This window comes from Mercenaria mercenaria, chromosome 1 (genome assembly GCF_021730395.1).
Source record: "Mercenaria mercenaria strain notata chromosome 1, MADL_Memer_1, whole genome shotgun sequence".
Classification (NCBI taxonomy): Eukaryota; Metazoa; Mollusca; class Bivalvia; order Venerida; family Veneridae; genus Mercenaria; species Mercenaria mercenaria.
Window position 1 is genome coordinate 63,815,385 of NC_069361.1, and position 21,690 is coordinate 63,837,074.

The 21,690-nt window shown below is 34.3% G+C and overlaps 1 protein-coding gene across 1 annotated transcript in view; it reads left to right on the forward strand.

Annotated features, from left to right (window-relative positions):
* The first annotated feature begins 724 nt into the window (after window positions 1-724).
* The window catches only part of LOC123535921 (2-oxoadipate dehydrogenase complex component E1-like), a 68,340-nt gene continuing 47,374 nt past the window's right edge, over window positions 725-21,690 (forward strand). The window contains exons 1-8 of the mRNA XM_053549405.1: window positions 725-877; window positions 6,050-6,170; window positions 6,523-6,700; window positions 10,974-11,081; window positions 14,432-14,543; window positions 15,557-15,654; window positions 16,388-16,451; window positions 21,288-21,361. Coding sequence (XP_053405380.1) covers window positions 748-877; window positions 6,050-6,170; window positions 6,523-6,700; window positions 10,974-11,081; window positions 14,432-14,543; window positions 15,557-15,654; window positions 16,388-16,451; window positions 21,288-21,361 — 885 coding nt within the window. The 5' untranslated portion in view covers window positions 725-747. The remainder of the gene's footprint in view (window positions 878-6,049; window positions 6,171-6,522; window positions 6,701-10,973; window positions 11,082-14,431; window positions 14,544-15,556; window positions 15,655-16,387; window positions 16,452-21,287; window positions 21,362-21,690) is intronic.

The following is a 21,690-nucleotide window of genomic DNA, read 5'->3' on the forward strand; positions in this document are numbered from 1 at the left end:
AAAAATGTAGAGCTATTTAGATCTACAAAAAAAATTCTGACGGTAAGATTTTCAAAATATTTTGCAGCTTTAATGGCACACAAAAATGCTTCAAACGGAAAGAAAAAAGGTTGGGGTCACCGTGCATCTAAGAGATTTATTGAGAAAAAACTGTTAGAAACTAGTGAATTTTGATATTTTTTGTTCTTTTTGTTTTAATCTATATTTTCTAGATAAAATAAAGCGCTGTCTTGAAAAACTTTTATTTCAAAATATAGCTTATTGTTATATGTTTCAGTCAGGAAAATATTAAAACCAAACCTGACCACTTTTATAGATATTTGACATTACCTACCGCTACCCCATTGTAAATCTTACGTCAGTTTTAGGCAAATGCCAGCCAAAAATAAGGGTGAAAAAAAAATTCCGCAAAAAGTAGAATCTATTTGGTTAAATGGTACATTATTAGAATCTAGTCATACTTTAATTATTTAGCGTTAATTTTCGGTAAAACTTTTGTTAGAAAGCAATATTCGAAGAAACACTTTTCAAAATGGCGGATATCCTGAAAAAAAAAACGCTCGTACATCCTTAAACAGGTTTCTGTTGGGCAAACTCAGATTGGTCTAGGTCAAACCTGAACACCAAATAAGCTAGAGCTCAGTTAGCTCAGCACTCTGTCGACGGATATCGGATACTACAAATGGCGTTGTAAATTTGAGTTAACTCCCTTTTATCCATTTTTTTACAAGGTCGTCATAAAACAAAATGTTGACACAGATTTACAAAACAGGCATTTTATGTAAATTGCGTCAGCTGACAGTCGCCTCATCATGGTATCACAGCAAAGCAGGGGTGTATGGACACAGACCTCAGCAATCATCAACGCAATTCCACGGTAATATCTGTAAAGGCAGTGGCTACGATTACGGTACCGTAATCCTAGCCTCTGGTTCTAGTATTACGGAAGTTCCGTATTCCTAGACAACCCTATGAGGATAGGCTAGGATTACGGAAGTATTTAAGAGGCATCAAATATTATGTTAGGACATGCATAAATGACGTTGTAAAATTACTTATTTCACTGTTATTTCATGCTATCGATCCGCTGTTTTGGGTAAGTATAATCTTAATGGTGGCACGCGGAAATATATACCTGCAATTTTTGTCATCAAATCAACACAAATGGTCTTTAATAACATACAATATGGTTATAAATAAAAAAAATCGAAGTATAGAATATTTTTTTAAACCTAACTTTTACCCTCATATTTCTATATTTCCGCGGGCCGCCATTAATATTGCGTTTAAGATTATACTAACCCAAAATGGCGGATAGATAACACGGAATGATAAGGCAGGCATCAAAAATCGCTATTTTAATAAAGTGAAATAAGAAGTTTACAACATCATTTATGCATGTCCTAACATATTTTTAATGTCTCTTAAATACTTCCGTAACCCTAGCCTATCCTCATAGGGTTGTCTAGGAATACGGAACTTCCGTAATCCTAGAAGCGGAGGCTAGGATTACGGTACCGTAATCGTAGCCACTGCCATCTGTAAAATACATTTCAAACGATAAAATGCCACATTGTCAAATGTCGTAGTTTTGTGTATGTGTTTTTAAATTGTACTTCATCCGGTGGGGCGTATATTCTGCAGATAATTTCATACTTTGGATCAGCATGACAAATTACAATAATGTTGTTTCAGGTAGATTCAGGTTGTATCATTTGTAGAGGTGTGTCGTTGTTCTCTATTTTGATTGGTCAGTTGTGGAGGTGTGACACTGTCAGAATTTAGTATGCTCAGAATAAAGAATATACATATATTTAAACACCTATTTATTAGTTCTCTGGTATGCTTTACTGCAATTTAGGAAACTTTCAAATTTAAATGTTTGTTGGTGAATATGTTTTAAATAAGGCCAGTTGCATGTCATTATTTTTCTTGTAAACTGAAAAAGTACGTGCTTCAATGCACTTATACACTGCCTGGGCAAAGAGCTATAAAAATAAATAGATCGGCAACTTTAAAGGCATACTGGTTTCCAAGTAGTTTCCAGACCGAAATCGCTATTTTTTGCCAGTAACTTTCAAACAAAACATAGTAGAAACATAAATTTTCACAGAAAAAAGTTAGGTTCTTCGTTAACACCATGCAGAATTCATATTACACTTGCGTTCATAACACAAATGTAGATGAGGCCTCAAATGGGGCAATGAATTCCATTAATATCTCAATTAGTCCGAGTAGTTTTCCGGACCTTTCATTGTAACAGTTGTAACCTTTCTGTAAAAGCAAACATTTCCGATTTCGTTATATATATTCAATATTAAAAAATAATTCTAATGCGTGAGGACGATTTGAGAAGTTTATTTCAAGAATTTAACAAATACTAGATTTATAATACGCTCATTACAGTTACGTCTAATTACGTTTGAATGACGTTTGCTACGTCACGCTAAAATGACGAGACGTATTTAGCGGACTGGTAATATTGCAAAAAAGAAATTAAGAACATTTAATATAATTAACAGCTTTTTTTTAAAAAAAAGACGGTATCGTAGGTAGATCCCTGTCTATTTTGGTTCCTATTTTTAATCGATAATTTTTTGTGTTGTATTTTACTTGCAACAGTCAAACAGTATTTAATGGTCTATTTCACCCACCATGTCCTTGCCTTGGACATGAAATAGAATCTGTATGCGTGTTTCCGCTAACATACGAGAAAAATATATATTTATTACGCTCAGTTTGATAGGACACTTTGTCTTTCTTTTTTTTCTTTGTATTTTTAGCTCCACTATTTGGAGAATAAGGGTGCTATACTACTCGCCCAGGCTTTGGCGTTGGCTTTCTTGGTTAAAATTTTTCGGCAACCTTTGTTGTTCTGTCACATCTTTTTTACTTTTACTTTTGCTTATATCTTACTGTAACTTCACATAAACATGTGCAGCATACAAACAAAGCCTTTTTATGCAGTATACCCAAGGTCAAGGTCACCCGAGGTGTTATACTTAGTGTTTGAAATTATTTTTTGTTTAAAAATTTAAGCTCCGCCTTCAGACACACGCACTGTCTTCAAATTTTATGTTATATGAACATTGTGCTATATTCCCCTTGTTGTGTTGAAAAATGCCTGGGTGAAATGAAAGATATGTTCTGTTATGTTTTGTTCTGTTCTGTTCTGTCTACCTGATTAGCTGGTAGAGTCAGAGTCCAATTAAAATGAGTCCCGCTCACCCGAGGCGATGGTAGCTTTATTCAAATTAGTTATATATGTAGAACAGCTGATGTAATCACTAGGAGACAGGTCATTTTCAGTTTGTTCTGTAGTGAATTCTGCAATAATTATGAACGAAAATGAAAAAGACCTGGATGTTAGCTTCGAAATGCTTGATTTTGAATGATAACAGCGGTGCTCTGGAGCCGGATATTAAAATAAATTGAAATTACCAGTTACCATGCCGGCGGCAACTGTTTCTTCTGTGAATGATGATAAAGTCCCCGTCGTAAAGTCCGAACAAGTCTCTGAGATGCCGGAAATGGATCAAACACAGAGTTGTGCCACGTAACGATTACATGAATGATGCATTAGTGATTAATGTTCCTAACTGTGTAAAAGAATCTAGTCGTTATTACAAAAACTAATTTCTATGCAGGTTAGAGTTTATTAGCACGCAAATATCAAATTAAATTGTTCGCGCGGCTGCTTACTAATAGACACTAACCTATACGACAAGTGGAATTGAAACTGCAGTAATAACATCTAAACTTGTCCATGACTGTTCTGAAAATGAAATAAATTATAACTATTATTTTTTAACTGGTTATCATAAATTAAAGTCAAAACATTAAAATATAAGAAAGCAAAGAAGTTATGAATAGGCGTACAGTTTTTCGACTAAGCGTACAGTCTGGATTTTAAAAATTGCGATTAGTGGCCTGTGGGCCAGTAATGTATCGAATAGTGGGACAGTATAATCGGCATACATGTCCCTGAAAATGTATTCGTTACCATAAAGCTATGCTAGTATTTATCGATGCCTAAGATATTTATCTACGAAGTAGCAATTCTTTGCAAAAGCTCAAGATACATGTATTTCAAAGAATTGATAGTTTCATTACAAAATCGAACAAATATCAACATGTGATTTGACTGAAATTAAGTATATAATGAGTTTTATCAGACGTGTTTGGTATCTGCGTAAACAGTAGCTCTTAGACAATATGTAGATTAAAAAATACACTTAATTTATGCGATTTTAACGAAATAAACGAAGAAAATTCAAGCCATCCGCGACAGCAAAAATTTGTGTTTTGATTTTTGAACGCCTAGTTTTTGGCGACTTCCGGTTGGGCGTACAGAGAATCTATACACTTTGATGATTGGAAGTCTGAGAAATAAACAATTGGACCTGATTCGGTTTATTACATGTCGGCCACATCGCCAGTGGAATACTTTAATATGCGTCTGTTGATTTGATCACAATTGATCATTTTTAGTCGGCAAACGCTTCAATAAGGTAACGCGCTGACACGAGCTTACGCAAGATTATCTCCTGTTGCCATTCTTCTTTGGCCTGGGACATAAGCATCACAGGCAAGTTACATATAACACATGATGAAATTTCAAAATCATACTTATTATTGAAAACATTGAAAATGTCCATCATTCTGCCTAGGCTGTGTAAGCCCATAATTATAATTATGTGAAATCATCTATCAACTGAGCCAGCTCTAGCCTAATTCATTTGCAGTTCCAGTTTGGCCTGTTTTATAGACTGCTATCTCTTTATTGTAACGTTTACAAGAGGAAAAAAGACATTGCCTATGTAAAAACTTCTTAATATCTATGACACAACAGCTACATGTAATAGCAATGCAGTCTTTGATGGTAATGGGAAAATGCTATTCTTGTAGTTTTCTTACTTGTTACTTACTATCTGAATAAATGCCATGTTGTGTGTTCATATGATGGCATATTTCTGCCAGGAGATAGCTAGGTAGCTAGGTAGCTATTGCGATACTTAAAAAAGTTATCTTGATAAAGCCAAGTTTTCTGAAAAGATTATTTTAAAACTGGAAATATTATTGCAATAATTTACATTAGTATCTCGATAATATTTGCGTAATTGCCAACAGTTGCCATTTATTAGCACGATAGTTATCTTGATACTTTCAGCAATTATCTTGATATTTCATACTTTTCTGACACTTTATCTCAATAACCTAAAGTTTCCTGGAAATAAAAATCATACCTTGAAAACAGTAATTTATTGTGATAATGTTTTCAGAAAAATGCACTTTACTGGAAAGTTTAGAATATTATTGTGATAGCTACCAAGTATCTTGTGGCAGTTTCAAGCGCTAACAGGAAATTTGCGCTGAAACATTTTCAACAAACAAATAAAATATCTAGAAGATAATATGTTTTGCTGAAATGTTTTCAGAAAAATTTCTTGAAAAGTTTACAATATTATCAAGACAGCTACCTAGCTATCTCATGGCAGAAATATGCCACCTATGTTCAAGTTTGGGATGTGTATATATTTTCTGGGATGATAATTGGAGATGACCTGGCTGTATAATTGTACTGGGATTGGTTATGTGATGTTTATTTCTATACCTTGTCATTCTTGTAGTGATTGCCACTCATCTGTCTTGTAGTAGTGGCCACTCACCTTTCTTGTAGTAGGGGCCTATCACCTTTCTTGTGGTAGGGGCCACTCAAGAGTCACTGTATGTTGCTAAAGAGCTGTTATGTAAACTAAATGTTATATGCTCTCCTTGTTGCAGAATGTGTTAGTGGTATAGCCACAGTGTGACTTCTGGAAAGTAACTATGGTAGATGATTCAACAACAAAATTTGAACTTTCTGTAGAAATTTATCACATCAACGTTTCAGCTTATACTGTTTTTTTTTCTAACAAAGTGTGTTTCTGGTTATCTGAAGTTTTCTTTAGTTTCACTTTGACTCAGCATCAATTACAATATAGAGCTACATTGTACTGGTATCATCAAATTTCGTTTCTAACACATCAGTATGACTGTTCACTTTCAGTTAAAGATAGCCATGTGCAGAACAGGATACAAAGTAGTAATGTGTACAGACTTGTCGAAGCTTACAGAACACATGGCCATAAGAAAGCAACTCTAGATCCGCTGAACTTGCAGCCAGAAATGTAAGTACTGATACAGATTTTCAACTATCAGTCTCCTTGGATATGCATCAGTGAGAAAAATCACCTGCCTGAAGGTATTGAGTATTTACAGAGCAGATTACATTTAACATATTTAAATCAGTGCAATACACAGTACAACCTAATTATGTAAAGAAGGTGTAGGTACATTTTCAGGCATATTATGCCCCCGTAAATGAAGTGTAGACTGGAGTCATGTCGGTGCATCAGTCCAGCCGTCAGTCTATCCATGCACTGTGATAACATCTGAAAGGATTGGTTGATTGAGTTCATTTTAGGTAGATGGATACATGATTATAAATTGCAAGTTAACCTGGAGAGCTCTTTGTTGTAGTGATCCACATGAGCTGGCACCAGAGAGATATGGTTTATCAGCTGGTACCCAGGTGATTGATGTAGAAGGAATATTTCATGGTGGTGATGGTTCCCAGTCTATGTCTGTCTCAGATCTCATTGGTCATCTTGAAAAGGAATACTGTGACACTATAGCAGCAGAATTCCAGCATTTAAGGGTAATCTGTGTTGTAACTGTATTGATAGAGGATAATTGATTTCTTGCATTCTGTGTAGTTATTTTGAATTTGAACCACATGCTTATGAGTCATAAGTCATAATATAGTGCATGTTTTAGTCTTTATTTAATATACCCTAATCCGGTCTATAAACCAACATGGTTGTATATTGCAGGGAGTTTGATTTATACGGACTTACTTTTTCCAGGATTTGTTGTTGTAGTCATACAACATTACTGTTTACAGATATGATGAAACCCAGTCTTTATTTTGTATAATTTAACAAATACAGCAGAACTTTACATTTTGGTCAAGATTACTGGCTGGGCAGTCAGACAATAGTGGTCCAGCAATGGTTCATTTGCAGTATATGGACCAGTCAGTGAGGCAGTAATGGTCCATATGCATTTTACTGCGCGCCTGAGCAGTTAGTCAGTCTTTGTCCGTATGCAGTTTACTGGCCAAACAATCAGACAGTAATGAACCATATGCAGTTTACTGGCAAGGCAGTCGGACAGTTATGGTTCATTTGCAATATATGGACCAGTCAGTGAGACAGTAATGGTCTACATTGTATATGCAGTTTACTGACTGAGCAGTTAGACAGTCATTGTCCATATGCAGTTTACTGGCAAACAATCAGACAGTAATGGACCATATGCAGTTTTCTGGCTGAGCAGTCAGACATTTATGGTTCATTTGCAGTATATGGACCAGTCAGTGAGTCAGTAATGGTCTATATGCACTTTACTGACTGAGCAGTTAGACAGTCTTTGTCAGTATGCAGTTTACTGGCCAACAATCAGACAATAATGGACCATATGCATTTTACTAGCCAGGCAGTCAAAATGGTAATGTTCCATAATGCAATTTACTGGCAAGGCAGTCAGACAGTAATGGTCCATATGCAGTTCAATGGCAAGACAGTCAGACAGTGATGAATGGTCCATTTGCAGTTTAATGAATGAGTAGTCACACAGTTATAATATTTGCATTTTACTGACTTAGAAGTTAGACAGTAATTATCTATATGCAGTATACTGGCTGTGCAGTCAGACAGTAATGGTTCATATGCAGTTTACTGGCTGGGCAGTCAGATAGTTATGGTTCACATGCAGTTTACTGGTTGAGCAGTCAGACAGTAATGTTCCATACACAGCTTACTGACTCAGCAGTCAGACAATTATGGTCCAACAGAGCAGTCAGACAGAAATTGTCCATAATACAGTTTACAAATTGGGCAGTCAGACAGTAATGGTCCATATTCAGTTTACTGACTGTATAGTCAGACAGTTACGGTCCATATATAATAATTGTCTGACAATAATGAATTATTTAGACCTCAGCTCTGTTTCAGTCAATAATTTTGTAACATTTTTAGGCTGACTGCCTAAAACTTGCATATGACCCTAATTGTTAATTATTACTAGTTCCTACAAGTAGACATGCAGGTTTGTGTCCCATTTAATATGCTATAGATTTTCTCAAAAATTAACGTTATTTCTTCAGTATATCCAGATTTTTTTCTCTCTCAAATCATTTGTAAACTTTACAGGATTTCTGAAAGCATGATTTGAATTACTCATAACCAATCTCAGCGTAATTAAAGTAGTTAACAGTCACAGGATGTTTGCCAGATTGGAGGATGGTGCTTCAATTGTTTAAGATGTTGTACAACATATTTTATACTGTATAGTGGGTTATATTCACGGTGCCAAATGTTCGCGTTTTTTGAAGAGTTTTGAAATCACGGTGTCTTAATTTCGCGGAAACTACTTCGACGGCGAATTAAAAACCTTGGTTATAAAGAACAGAAAGGGCAGTCACTCTTACTGGACATACAAATAATGATGAATATGCAAATTTTCAGTTAGACTCAAAACGAAAGTAGGATTTACATCAACACCTCCTTTGCGGGGAGCGGAATTGGTCTTAGTGAACTATCCATTTTTGTTTTCTTGAAAATAAAACCAATAAAATATTGTTCTATTTGATGTTTCCTTTTAAAATTTAAATATTTTTATGAATGAATAGAAAGCAATTTTCAATATCTCAGAATGGCATTTTCCAAAATGATATCAACTTCTTAATTCCGATCGATAACAAACGGTGTGATCCTCCTTTGTTAAACTTTATAGATGAAATGGCCAGTAATTGTCGGCAATTAGCATGACACCTCATGTCAGTTTCGTTGTTCACAGTTTTATCTTGGTTAAAAATTATAGTCGATCTTTTATTAGTATAAAAAAAATTCCAGATTTTTCATATTTCTTTCTTCAAAATACTACTAAATTTATATAAAACTAGAGCTATCACTGAATGTGATGTATTTACCTCTCCACCCCCACAGACACAGTACATTGCAATTTGACGTGCACAATGTAAAATAACACAAAACAAAGTCAATAACGCTGATAAGTTTGTAACTGAGTGGTTTTCCTTGGTGAAATGTGTGTATACATATTTGCAGTAACAAAAAATCACGGTGTTTAGATTTCGCGCTGTCAATGTTGTCCGCGAATATAGCGAAAATTAAACCTCCGCGAATATAACCCGCTATACAGTATTTGAGTTTTAGCTCGTCTGATTTTTTAAAAAAAAAATCTAAGAGGTATTGTCATCATAGTAACAGACACTTGATCGTTGGTGTTGGTGTTGGTTAAAATTTTTGTTTAGGTCACCTTTTCTCAAAAACTGTAAGAGCTACAGGTTTGAAACTTTGCACACTTGTTTATCATCATTAGGTCACTTTGAAGGCTAAGAACCATAACTCTGATTTGCATTTTGTTAAAATTATGGCCCTTTTTTACTAAGAAAATTTGGGTTTCTTGGTTAATTTTTATGCCCCCGTAGGGAGGCATATTAGTTTTCAACTGTCCGTCCGTTTGTTAGTTAGTTAGTTAGTTAGATCGTTTGTCACAACGTTAACTTTTTGCATGAAGGCACTTTACTCGCGGACCCCTGCACCCAGGACCTTCAAACTTCACATGCTGATAGTACTTATTGAGTACACCACCACTACTGACTTTGGGGTCACCAGGTCAAAGGTCAAGGTCACAGGGGCCAACGTTAACTTTTTGCATGAAGGCACTTTACTCACGAACCACTGCAGTCAGGACCTTCAAACTTCACATGCTGATAGTACTTATTGAGTACACCACCCCTATTGACTTTGGGGTCACTAGGTCAAAGGTCAAGGTCACAGGGGCCAATGCTAACTTTTTGCATGAAGGCACTTTACTCGCGAACCCTGCACCCAGGACCTTCAAACTTCACATAAAGGTCAAGGTCACAGGGGCCAACGTTAACTTTTTGCATGAAGGCACTCTACTCATGAACCACTGCACCCAGGACTTCAAACTTCACATGCTGATAGTACTTATTGAGTACACCACCCCTACTGACTTTGGCGTCCCCAGGTCAAAGGTCAAGGTCACAGGTGCCAACGTTAACTTTTTGCATGAAGGCACTTTACTTGCTAACCACTGCACCCAGGACCTTAAAACTTCACGTGCTGATAGTACTTATTGAGTACACCACTCCTATTGACTTTGGGGTCACCAGGTCAAAGGTCAAGGTCACGGGGGCCAACATTAACTTTTTGCATGAAGGCACTTTACTCGCGAACCACTTCACCCAGGACCTTCAAACTTCACATGCTGATAGTACTTACTGAGTACACCACCCCTACTGACTTTGGGTCACCAGGTCAAGGTCATCAGGTCAAAGGTCAAGGTGCTGCAGGGGCATTTGTCACCATTAGTGACAGCTCTTGTTTTGTTTAGGTCCACCTTTTCTAAAAAATTATAAAAACTACAGCTTTGAAACTTTGCGCACTTGTTTATCATCATTAGTTGACTATGTAGGCCAAGAACCATAACTCTGATAGTCATTTTGTCAGAATTATGGCCCTTTTTATACTTAAAAAATTTGAGTTTCTTGGTTAAAATTTTTTTTAGGTCTACCTTTTCTCAAAATCTACAAGAGCTACAGCTTTGAAACTTTTGCATACTTGTTTATCATCATTAGATGACTATGTTGACCATGAACCATAACTCTAACTTGCATTTTGTCAGAATTATGGTGCTTTTTGTACTTAGAAATTCTGAACTGTAACTCATTTCTTACATACTGTCAGGCACTTGCAGACGAGTGATGGCACTCATATGCGGTGCTCTTGTTAACATTTACATTTATCAGAGTCGCATCATGTATAAAATTGAATGTTTTAGCATGTGTCTAATTTCATCTGCTGTTTATTATCTGCATGTAGACAGAAGAAGAAAGAGAGTGGTTCTCAGAAGCATTTGAAAGTAAACATCAGATAAGCCTGACTAATGATAGAAGAATAAATCTCGCAAATCTCATGCTCAAGTCACAGGTGAGTAAAAATGTTGTGATAGAAATTTTATAGCTCACCTGAGCAGATAGGGCTCCATCCTCCAACATGCATTGTAAACAATATTTGCTCAATTTTAATGAAACTTGTTCAAAATGTAACCCTCAGAAAATCTGTGATGAGTTTGTTACTGGGTCATTTGGGATGAAAAAGTAGGTCACAGGGTAAATTAATAGGAAAACCTTATTAACACTCTAAGAACCACATTTCCTACCTCATCTTTAAAAAACTTTGTCAGAATGTTTGTCACTATGAAATACAGAAAAAATTCAAAACTGGGTTACCTGAGTTACTAAGTAAAAACTAGGTCACCAGGTCAATTTATTGGAAAACTTTGGCTACATTTCCTATCGCGTCTTCAAAAAACTTTGTCAGAATGTTTGTCAACAATTTTTGCTCAATCTTACTGAAACTTGGTCAAAATATTACTCTCACAAAATCTCTGACGTCAGTTTGTTACTGGGTCATCTGGGGTAAAAAACTAGGTCACTAGGTCAGTTAATAGGAAAACCTTGTTAAAAATTCCTTTAAAAAACTGTTTCAGATTGTTTGTCTCTATGAAATACAGAATAAATTCAAAACTGAGTTACTTGAGAGTAAAAACTAGGTCACCAGGTCAATTCATTGAAAAACGTTGTTAACACTCTAGAGGCCACATTTTCTGTTTGATCTTCTTAAAACTTTGTCAAAATGCTTGTCTTTATGAATACTAGGTCAGAGTCAAAACTGGACTAAAAAACTAGGTCACAGAGTAAATTAATAGGAAAACTTTATTAACACTCTAGAGGCTACATTTTCTATTTGATCTTTTTAAAAAATTGTCAGAATGTTTGTCTCTGTAAATTTTAGGTCGGGTAACTGGGTAACCTGTGTACAAAAACTATCTCACTGTATCAAATCATAGAAAACCTGTGTTAACTCCCTCGAGACATCATTTTCTGTTATCTCTTATAAAAACTTTGTCAGAATGTTTGTCTGGAAGAAATCTAGGTCAAGTTCAAAATTGGGTTACCTGAGGTCTTAAACTAGGTCACTAGGTCAAATCATAGAAAAACTTTATTAGCACTCTAGAGACCACATTTCCTACTTGATCATCATAATTTTTTGTCAAAATATTTGTCTGTATAAAATCTAGATCAGGTTCAAAACTTGGTTTCCTAAGGTATTGGGCGAGGTCAGTAGGTCAAATCATAGAAAAAACATTGTTCACACTATAGAGACCACATTTATTACTTGATCTTCATAAAACTCTGTCAGAATGTTTGTCTCTTTGAAATTTAGATCAGGTTAAAAACTCAGTTGAATGAGATGTAAAAATCATAGAAAAACCTTGTCAAAAATATAGAAGTCAATTTTTGTTTTGTTATTCATAACAGTTTGTCAGAATGTTTGTCTTTATGAAATCTAGGTCAAAATTGAAACTGGATTATCTAGGTCAATGTTGGTCACTAGGTCGGATCATAAAAAAAATTCTTTGTTTAAGATCTAGGATAAATTTGTAGCCTGGAGTTACCAGTATTGGTGGGGATAAGGATTCATCTCCTATGCATTTGTCTAAACTTGGGTTAAATATATCAAAATGAACTTATTTTGATACATTATTTACTTGTGCATCCTAAAGAGATCCAAATTTTTTAAAACTAGCTTTCAATTTAAAATCAGAGCCATTTTAATAACATGACCCCTATAAGCGGTATGTCTAAATGCCGAAACCTGAATCAGTGTACTCGTAGGTCATATGATTAAGTGATATTAAAATGGAAAAGTATGTCCGAAACATTAAAGTTATCATAAAAGCAATACTTTCTTATCATGAAAGTGAATATATTTACTGGGATTTGTAATATTTGTATCAAGTAAGGTTAACCATAGCAATGGCAGTGAAAACCATCATGCAGTCTAGCCTCCATTTGCAAGCAGCAGTATAAGAGGTGGATGATAGTGACATCCTTTATGGTTACATTCTCCAAATTGAGTGAATACAAATGAGATGCAACTATTTAACTGCAATCTTTCCATTTCTGGCAGAAAAACAAGATTTATTTACATTCACATGTGAAACAAATGGAGGTAAAACAGTACTTTTTACAACAAAAATATATAAGAAGATGACATTTTGGGAATATCCTGTATGCTAATTCTGGGTAATGCATATTATTTTACCATATATTTATAATTTCGGCAGATCTTGAAACTACATCATACAAAATATTGTTTCAAATGGTTAAAAAGTGTGGGAAGTAGAGGAGATTTTGTAACAGTGGAAAAAAGTAATAAGAAATTCATGAAAATTTACACATGGGTATTTTAAATCATCATTACTTTTTATTTAAAATCACATTTTGCAAAGTTTGACAGCTGTGATGTAGTTAATAAGTTTACACAACCACTGCAAAAACTTATTATGTCATACGACTCCCTGTTCAAACAAGGAGTATGCTTAAACAAAATACACCGATTCTGGTGCCCCACTGATTCAGGTAACTGTACGATACCTGGGTCACTTTAGAAAAGACTAAGTCATTAGTTCAGATCTTTAAAAAACTTTGTTAGCACTTTAGAGGCCACTTTTTCAACTTGATCATCATTGATATTTGTCAGAATATTTGTCTATATCAAAACCAGGTCAAGTTCAAAAGTGGAGTACCTGAGCTCAAAAACTGTGTCATTAGTCAATTCATTGTAAAAGTTTGTTAATATCTACCTGATTTACATAACAAATGGTCTAAATGTTCATCTATGACATCAAAGCCAAATTAGATACAAGGTTATCTGGGGTAAGAACTAGGTCAGGTGAGCGATGCAAGGCATTCAGGGCTTCCTATTTCATTAAATACCAAAATTATTCCGCAAACAAATAGTTTTCAGTGTTAAAATGTTTGACTATTGTCATTTTTATCAATATTATTTTTAGCTTTTTTTCAACATCTTCCTCATTTGTCATAGTCATAGTTATTACCATTATAAACTGGGTTTTCACTACAGCTGCAAAAGTTAGGAGGATGAAAAACATTTCTAGGAGGACCCTGAACATTTTTAACAGATATTGTGAACCGTGGATGTAAGAAACACTGAAGATCCAGAATTCTATGATAATGAATATGTAAATTTGATTTAATTTCTAAACATTTCTAAACATTTAAAACTTTCAACATTTGAGTCAGCACAATTTTGATTTGAGTTGGTCAGTTTGGCGGGCAACTGAATTTTCATTAAAAAAAGACGAACATGATAAACATTACTATAATAACCGTTGTTTGACAGTTTAATTATATAAAACTGATACCTTCAAAATGAATCAAGTATCAAATTATGGTGTTTTTCCCTTCCAGGCATTTGATCATTTTTTGGCACAAAAGTTCACTACGTTGAAGCGATATGGAGGGGAAGGGGGAGAAAGCATGATGGCTGTATTTGACGAGATATTCAGAAAAAGTGCTCAAGGTAATACCTGATGAATAATATATGACACCAAGGTCCATGATAATATATTGTAAATGATAGGCAGTAATACAACCAATGTGAGGTAGAACTCAGCATTGCTAAGAATCAGACAACATCACATTTTGTATCAAAGAACAAATTCGCTGACCTTGGTATAAACTAATATGTTAAATAATTTTATGTTAATAACAAAGCTAATTCCTTTTCAGTAAGTTTGAAGAGAAAGACAACATTGTTATAATGCTATTTCAGTCTGCTAGATGTTCTGAAATCATTTAAGAAATGAGAAAGTTATGTACTACAGTACAATTAACTATTTGATAACCTGGTAAAATGGCAGCCATTTCATTATTATGGCAACCTAAGACAAAATGGCAGATTTAGTTTTTTTTAGGACTTTTAGATATATATTCAGATTTTTTTTTAAGTGTATTGCTAAACAAATATTTCAGCATTGTGTAAATTATGTTATAAATACATTTATGTGGTTGCCTCCATAGTTAGCTATTTTCTGAAATTTTAAAATGTCATATCTCTTTCAATAGTGGTCTGATTAGTAAATGGTCAGTAACCTTGATTTTGGCCTACTGACCTACTTTCTTGTTTTTAAGGGTACAGCCATGAAATTTAGAAATATTATACATTATACAGTTTTGCACATCTTTATACATTTTCTCCTTGTTCAATATACAAATGCATTATATCATATTTTCAAAACCTCTGTTCCTGTGACAATAAGCTTCTGTCTGAAGGTATTCATCACCATTAGTGATAGGTTTATGTACAATAATTGTAACACTGTTGATTTTGGTAAAATGGTGTTAGGTTTTGCATTCTTCAAATTGTGCAGATAAATCCCATTTGCTATAATCACAAATATTTCAAAGTCCAGAATTAACAACTTCTACAGTATATATTGAAAACAGGTGCTCAAGTTCATTTATCTTGTAACATGTTAAAACCTACTGCACATGAGGGAGATCTTATTGGAACATATTTATTGTCTGTTACAGCTGGTCTAGAGGAAATAGTGATCTGTATGCCACACAGGGGACGTCTTAATTTCCTTACGTGTCTTCTCAATTATCCACCAATTAGAATCTTCCAAAAGGTGAAAGTACAGTTCTTTTATGTGATATATTGCCAATTTTCAACTATAATATTTCTCTCAGTACATATAAATGACAACACAACATATAAACAAGGTCATAATCAAACATACTGTTGTATTTATATGGGAAAGTTAATCATATTTCAGGTCAATTCGGGGGCCTCAATGGCCGCATGCTTAAGGTTGCTGACTTTGGGTTAATAATTTTCAAATTTTAATTAATGTTTAAACAATTTATATATCTTACAGTTGCTAGAATTTTCAGGTAAAGTATACCAGTCATTTAAAATCAAACCTGTCAGTTAACATACTAATGTACTTAAACATTTACAATTAAGAATGGGACCTCCGTGGCCGAGTGGTAAAAGTCACTGACTTTTAATCACTTGCCCCTCAAAAATTAGGGTTCAAGCTTCACTTGGTGCATTGAATTCTTTAAGCTATCCAGAAAGTTGGTGGTTCTACCCAGGTGCCTGCCTGTGATGAAATAATGCACGGAGGGGCACCTGGAGTCTTTCTTAACAATCAAAGCTGGAAAGGCACAAAATGACCTATTATAATTGTGTCAGTGCAACATTAAACCCCAAAAAAAGTTAAGAAGATAAAAATTAATGAAGATCAGTTAGTTAATATAATAAGAAATTGGAACTTCCTTTTTTGCAGTGATTGTTATAGAAAAAAATTAACTTGAAACAAACTAAATGTTCATCAGCTGTAACTGTCAATATTTCAGGTATCTGGAATATCAGAGATACCAGATGGCTCAAAGGGAACAGGAGATGTAGTGTCACATTCATGTAAGTACAGAAGGTGCAGTGTCACATTCATGTAAGTACAGAAGGTGCAGTGTCACATTCATGTATGTACAGAAGGTGTAGTTGCACATTCATGTAAGTACAGGAGATGTAGTGTAACATTCAAATATATACAGGAGATGTAGTTGCACATTCATGTAAGTACAGGAGATGTAGTGTAACATTCAAATATATACAGGAGATGTAGTGACATATTCTATACAGGAGATGTAGTGTCACATTCATGTAAGTACATGATATGTAGTATCATATTCATGTAAATGAAGGAGATGCAGTGTCACATTCATGTATGTACAGAAGGTGCAGTGTCACATTCAAGTATATAAGGAGATGCAGTGACACATTCTGTACATGAAATGTAGTGTCACATTCATGTAAGTACATGAGATGTAGTTTCACATTCATGTAAATGAAGAAGATGTAGTTTCACATTCATGTATGTACAAATGGTGCATTGTCAATTCAAGTATATACAGAAGATGTAGTATCACATCCACGTAAATGCAGATGTAGTGTCACATTCATGTAAATGCAGATGTAGTGTCACATTCCTGTAAATGCAGATGTAGTGTCACATTCATGTAAATGCAGAAGATGTAGTGTCACATTCATGTAAATTCAGGAGATGTACTGTCACATTCATGTATGTACGTGATATGTACTGTCATGTTCATGTAAATGAAGGAGATGTAATTTCACATTCATGTAAATTCAGGAGATGTACTGTCACATTCATGTAAGTACATGGTATCTAGTGTCATGTTCATATAAATGAAGGAGATGTAGTGTCATATTCATGTATGTACAGAAGGTGCAGTGTCACACTCAAGTATGTATTCAGGAGATGTAGTGACACAATTCTATACAGGAGATGTAGAGTCATATTCATGTAAGTGCATGAGATGTAGTGTCACATGCATGTAAGTACATGATACGTACTGTCACATTCATGTAAATGCAGGAGATGCAGTGTCATATTTATGTATATACAGGAGATGTAGTGACACATTCTATACAGCAGATATAGTGTCACAATCATGTAAGTACATGAGATGTAGTGTGACATTAATGTAAATGCAGGTGTTGTAATGTCACATTCCTGTAAATGCAGGGGATGCAATGTCACATTCATGTAAATGCAGGAGATGCAGTGTCACATTTATGTATATACAGGAGATGTAGTGACACATTCTATACAGCAGATATAGTGTCACAATCATGTAAGTACATGAGATGTAGTGTCACATTAATGTAAATGCAGGCGTTGTAATGTCACATTCCTGTAAATGCAGGGGATGCAATGTCACATTCATGTAAATGCAGGAGATGTATAGTGTTACATGAATGTGAGTACAGGAGAGGTAGTGACATATTCATGTATACAGAAGATACAGTATCACATTCATATAAATGCAGGAGATGTAGTGTCATCATATTCATGTTTGTACAGGAGATGTAGTTTCACTTTCAAAAAAATGCAAGAGATGTAGTATCATGTGTCACATTTATGTTAGTACATGAAATGTAGTGTCACATTCATGTGAGTGCATGGGATGAAGTGTCACATTGATGTGGGTGCAGGAGATGTAGTGTCACATTCATGTGAGTGCAGGAGATGTAGTGTTGCATTCATGTATGTACAGAAAATGTAATGTCATATTCATATAAGTACAGGAGATATAGTTTCACTTTCATAAAAATGCAAGAGATGTAGTATCATGTGTCACATTCATGTTAGTACAGGAGATGTTGTGTCACATTCATATAAGTACAGGAGATAAAGTGTCATATTGATGAAAGTTAAGTAGATGTAGTGTCACAGAAATGTAAGTACAGGAAATGTAGTGAAGATTCATGTACAGTGAAACACCGCTCGCTCGAGCATCGATGACTCGAGCACCCGGGCTCGCTCGAGCAATTCATGTGGTCCCGGCCGAGTTCCTTCTATTTTCTATGTGACATTACCATGGCTGGGTCGAGCATCGATAACTCGATCGCTCGAGCATGACACCTGGTCCCTGTGTATTAATTTACTCTTTGTTGCTTCTGGCTAACTCGAGCAGAGGTGTCAAAATTTTTTACACCTTCGGCGGTCAGAATGTATCGGTTAATTAAACATTTTCACACACTAGAGATGGTACCTACCCAAATAAATCAAAGGGGGACAACTCTGAATTGACCGATAAACTGAAGCCAACATTAAACATTGATCAAAAGTGAAACAAAAAATCAAATAGATCCTTTTTCAAACAACTTATCAGGCAGACAAAATATGACCTACATTTGTTTAAATCCCTTTGTATTCAATATACAATATGCACGCTTTTCTCATGACTTACACTGACAGTTATTTTGTAAGTTTTAGTGAGGCCCTGATAGAAAGTTTAGTAATGCATGAAGATTATATAGAATAATGCATACATTCCTTTGAAGAAAATTAACGACTTTAAGAAACGTTATTATAATTAAGTTTTGATATTTTAGCGAGAGTTATTTATTTATTGTTCTCAATGATGATACATTGATTTACACATTTATATTATGTCAAAATGTAAAATGTATATATCCAACAATGAGAAATAACAAAAAAAAAAGTGAAATTGGTAACACAAAAATTCATTGTCGTCAAATATAATTACAATATTTTAAGGTAGTGGTTGTAATTACTACATGTTAAGGTAGATGACAGGTAATGACTCTATGTAATGTATTTTAAGCAATTTTCAATTTAAACATTCCCTGGAGGGAACTAGCACAATCATTTGCTTTCCTTGAAAAATGAATAAATGCTGAAAAAGCATATGGAAATTACTTTATTTGATGATTTTCGTTACAGGTCAACTACCCTAAACAAACTAAAAGGTGTTTATTTATTGTTGAAAACAAAGTAATCCGATAATTTCAGATATCAATATTTATTTAAACCTGATACTGTTTACACAACTTGAAAAAAGGTTTTTGTTGGGGCCTCTTATTTACAAATATATCAACAATTATCACCTGAATTGAGTGCATTCATGAGTGGAAAATATTGATGGTAAAATGGTGTAGGGGTTTGTTTACAATATAAAATCTTTCATAACTTCTTTAAGGTACATTTTTGGTATGGTTTTGGTAAGCATTTAATAAAGAGCATGTCATTTTCTTTCACTCAGTATTTTTTCAAGCGTTTTAGGCTCTTGGCTAGTCTTGGAATCTGACTTTATTAAAAAACAAAAGGAAGTTCAGTATAGGCTCTTTCAAAATTATGAAAGTAGAGTAAACTTACATTATACTCTATTGAATTTATTTAGCTGTGGGAGCTTTTGATATAGACTATAATTGGGGAAGTCCTAAAATCTTTGAAAAATGGACAATACAAGAGTTGTCCATTTTGCTTCAGATATTTTGAGAAAGTCATTTTTTAGATATCAGATTTATCTATTTTAGACATGGAGAAGAGGAAAGCCATAAATATATTTAGAAAATTGGTGCACTTAGCTATCATTTCACTCTGAAGAAAAAACAGTAAAGATGAACTTGAATTTTTTAGGTACCATCTCTACACACACCGTGAGAATTGCGTAGTCTATTCCCAGACTATCTTAAATGTTTGTTTGTCGGTATATTTGATATTATGATGAGATTAATTATTGATAAAAGCTAAAAGAAAAGTTTTATTGATAAAATATTGATCAATTACTGATAACTTAAAGCATCTTTTCTGCTTAGATCTTAGTAATTTAATCAGCAGTCATTCGCATGCAAATGAAGGAAATAATATTAAGCCGTTTCATAAAATTGAGACGATAATTATGATATGCACTTGTTGATGAAAAATAATTTTAAACAATTCTTAGTTGTTTCTTAGCATGTGCCATTTACAAATTACATACTGAAACGTCATCAATAGATAACGTTTGTAATACGTTTGTTTTTGAAAATGTCACAAGTATGTTATTATTACGCATCACCGTTTACTCAGCAAACGGTCCCGATGACAATTGGTACAACAAACTTAAGTTTTCTTCGTATGTTGGTTAATGTTTGGGTCGCTCGAAACCATGGATAACTCGAGCATTTTGCTCATCCCCTTGCGACCTCGAGCGAGCGGTGTTTTACTGTATGTACAGGAAATGTAGTGTTGCTATCATGTCAGCATACAAAAATGTAACTTAAAAAACATCAACAGAAAATTTCTGTAAAATGTGTGTCCTGCTAGGCTTTTACTAGAGGTTTCAAACTGCAGGTCCTAATTGTTTGTTCTGTTAGGGGGTTGTATGACTTAAGCAGTCACATTGTGTCCACCTATGTTACAAGTGGGAGCTTTGTTGCTTATATTCAAGTTCTTATTGTTGGTGGTTCCTACTTTAATTGTCACTTTTAAATAATAGACATCATTGAAAATGTTTAGGAAGTATTGCCATTTCATAAAAAACATTGGAGAAAAACCTTACTACCAAAGTTCCTGTGTTACTGCATATGTGGCTAATCACATGTTTTCTTAAGATTTATGACACCAATAATTTGGGCCATATAATCTTCAGAAAAATGTTTGCATGTTCTGCTGAACATTACATCAGGTACATACTGACTCCTTGGTAGAAAATTTTCACAAGTCAACTGGTTATCTTCTGGCTTCTGCAAATTAAATACTTGCTCATCCCTTGTTGGATTTGAAGTTATCAAGGCCACCAGCATAGTGAAAATTGAACATAGAAATATGTAGAACCTTTAGAAAAAAGTTTAATTTTTATGATATCCTGCTGAGAGGCCAAAAGGTAGAGTTCATATGATTTTTATTTCAGAATCATTTGTATTTTGTTCCTGTATTTTCAGACACGTCAGTAGATCTAGAATATGAAGGAAGGAAGATACATGTTTCATTCTTACCAAATCCATCACATCTTGAGGTAAGTTAGCTCAAATAAAATAGTACTGAACATATACCTTATAAATCTTTTAATTACTATTTTTGTAAGTATTAGCATAATATAAAACATACAAAGTTTTATTTTTATCCAGCTTGATTTCATTTCCCCTCTGACAACAAGCTAGATGCTTCGTATACTTGATAAAATAATCATGTTTTATATATCAAATGTTAACTGCATAAACAAAAATGCATCTTGAAAATATTTTTTGTAGGCTCAACATAGCTCAAAATGTTTGGGTGCACTATTATGATCACTCATCATCAGTCCATCATTAAGTTTCTTTGAAAATATATGGTGAAAAGTTA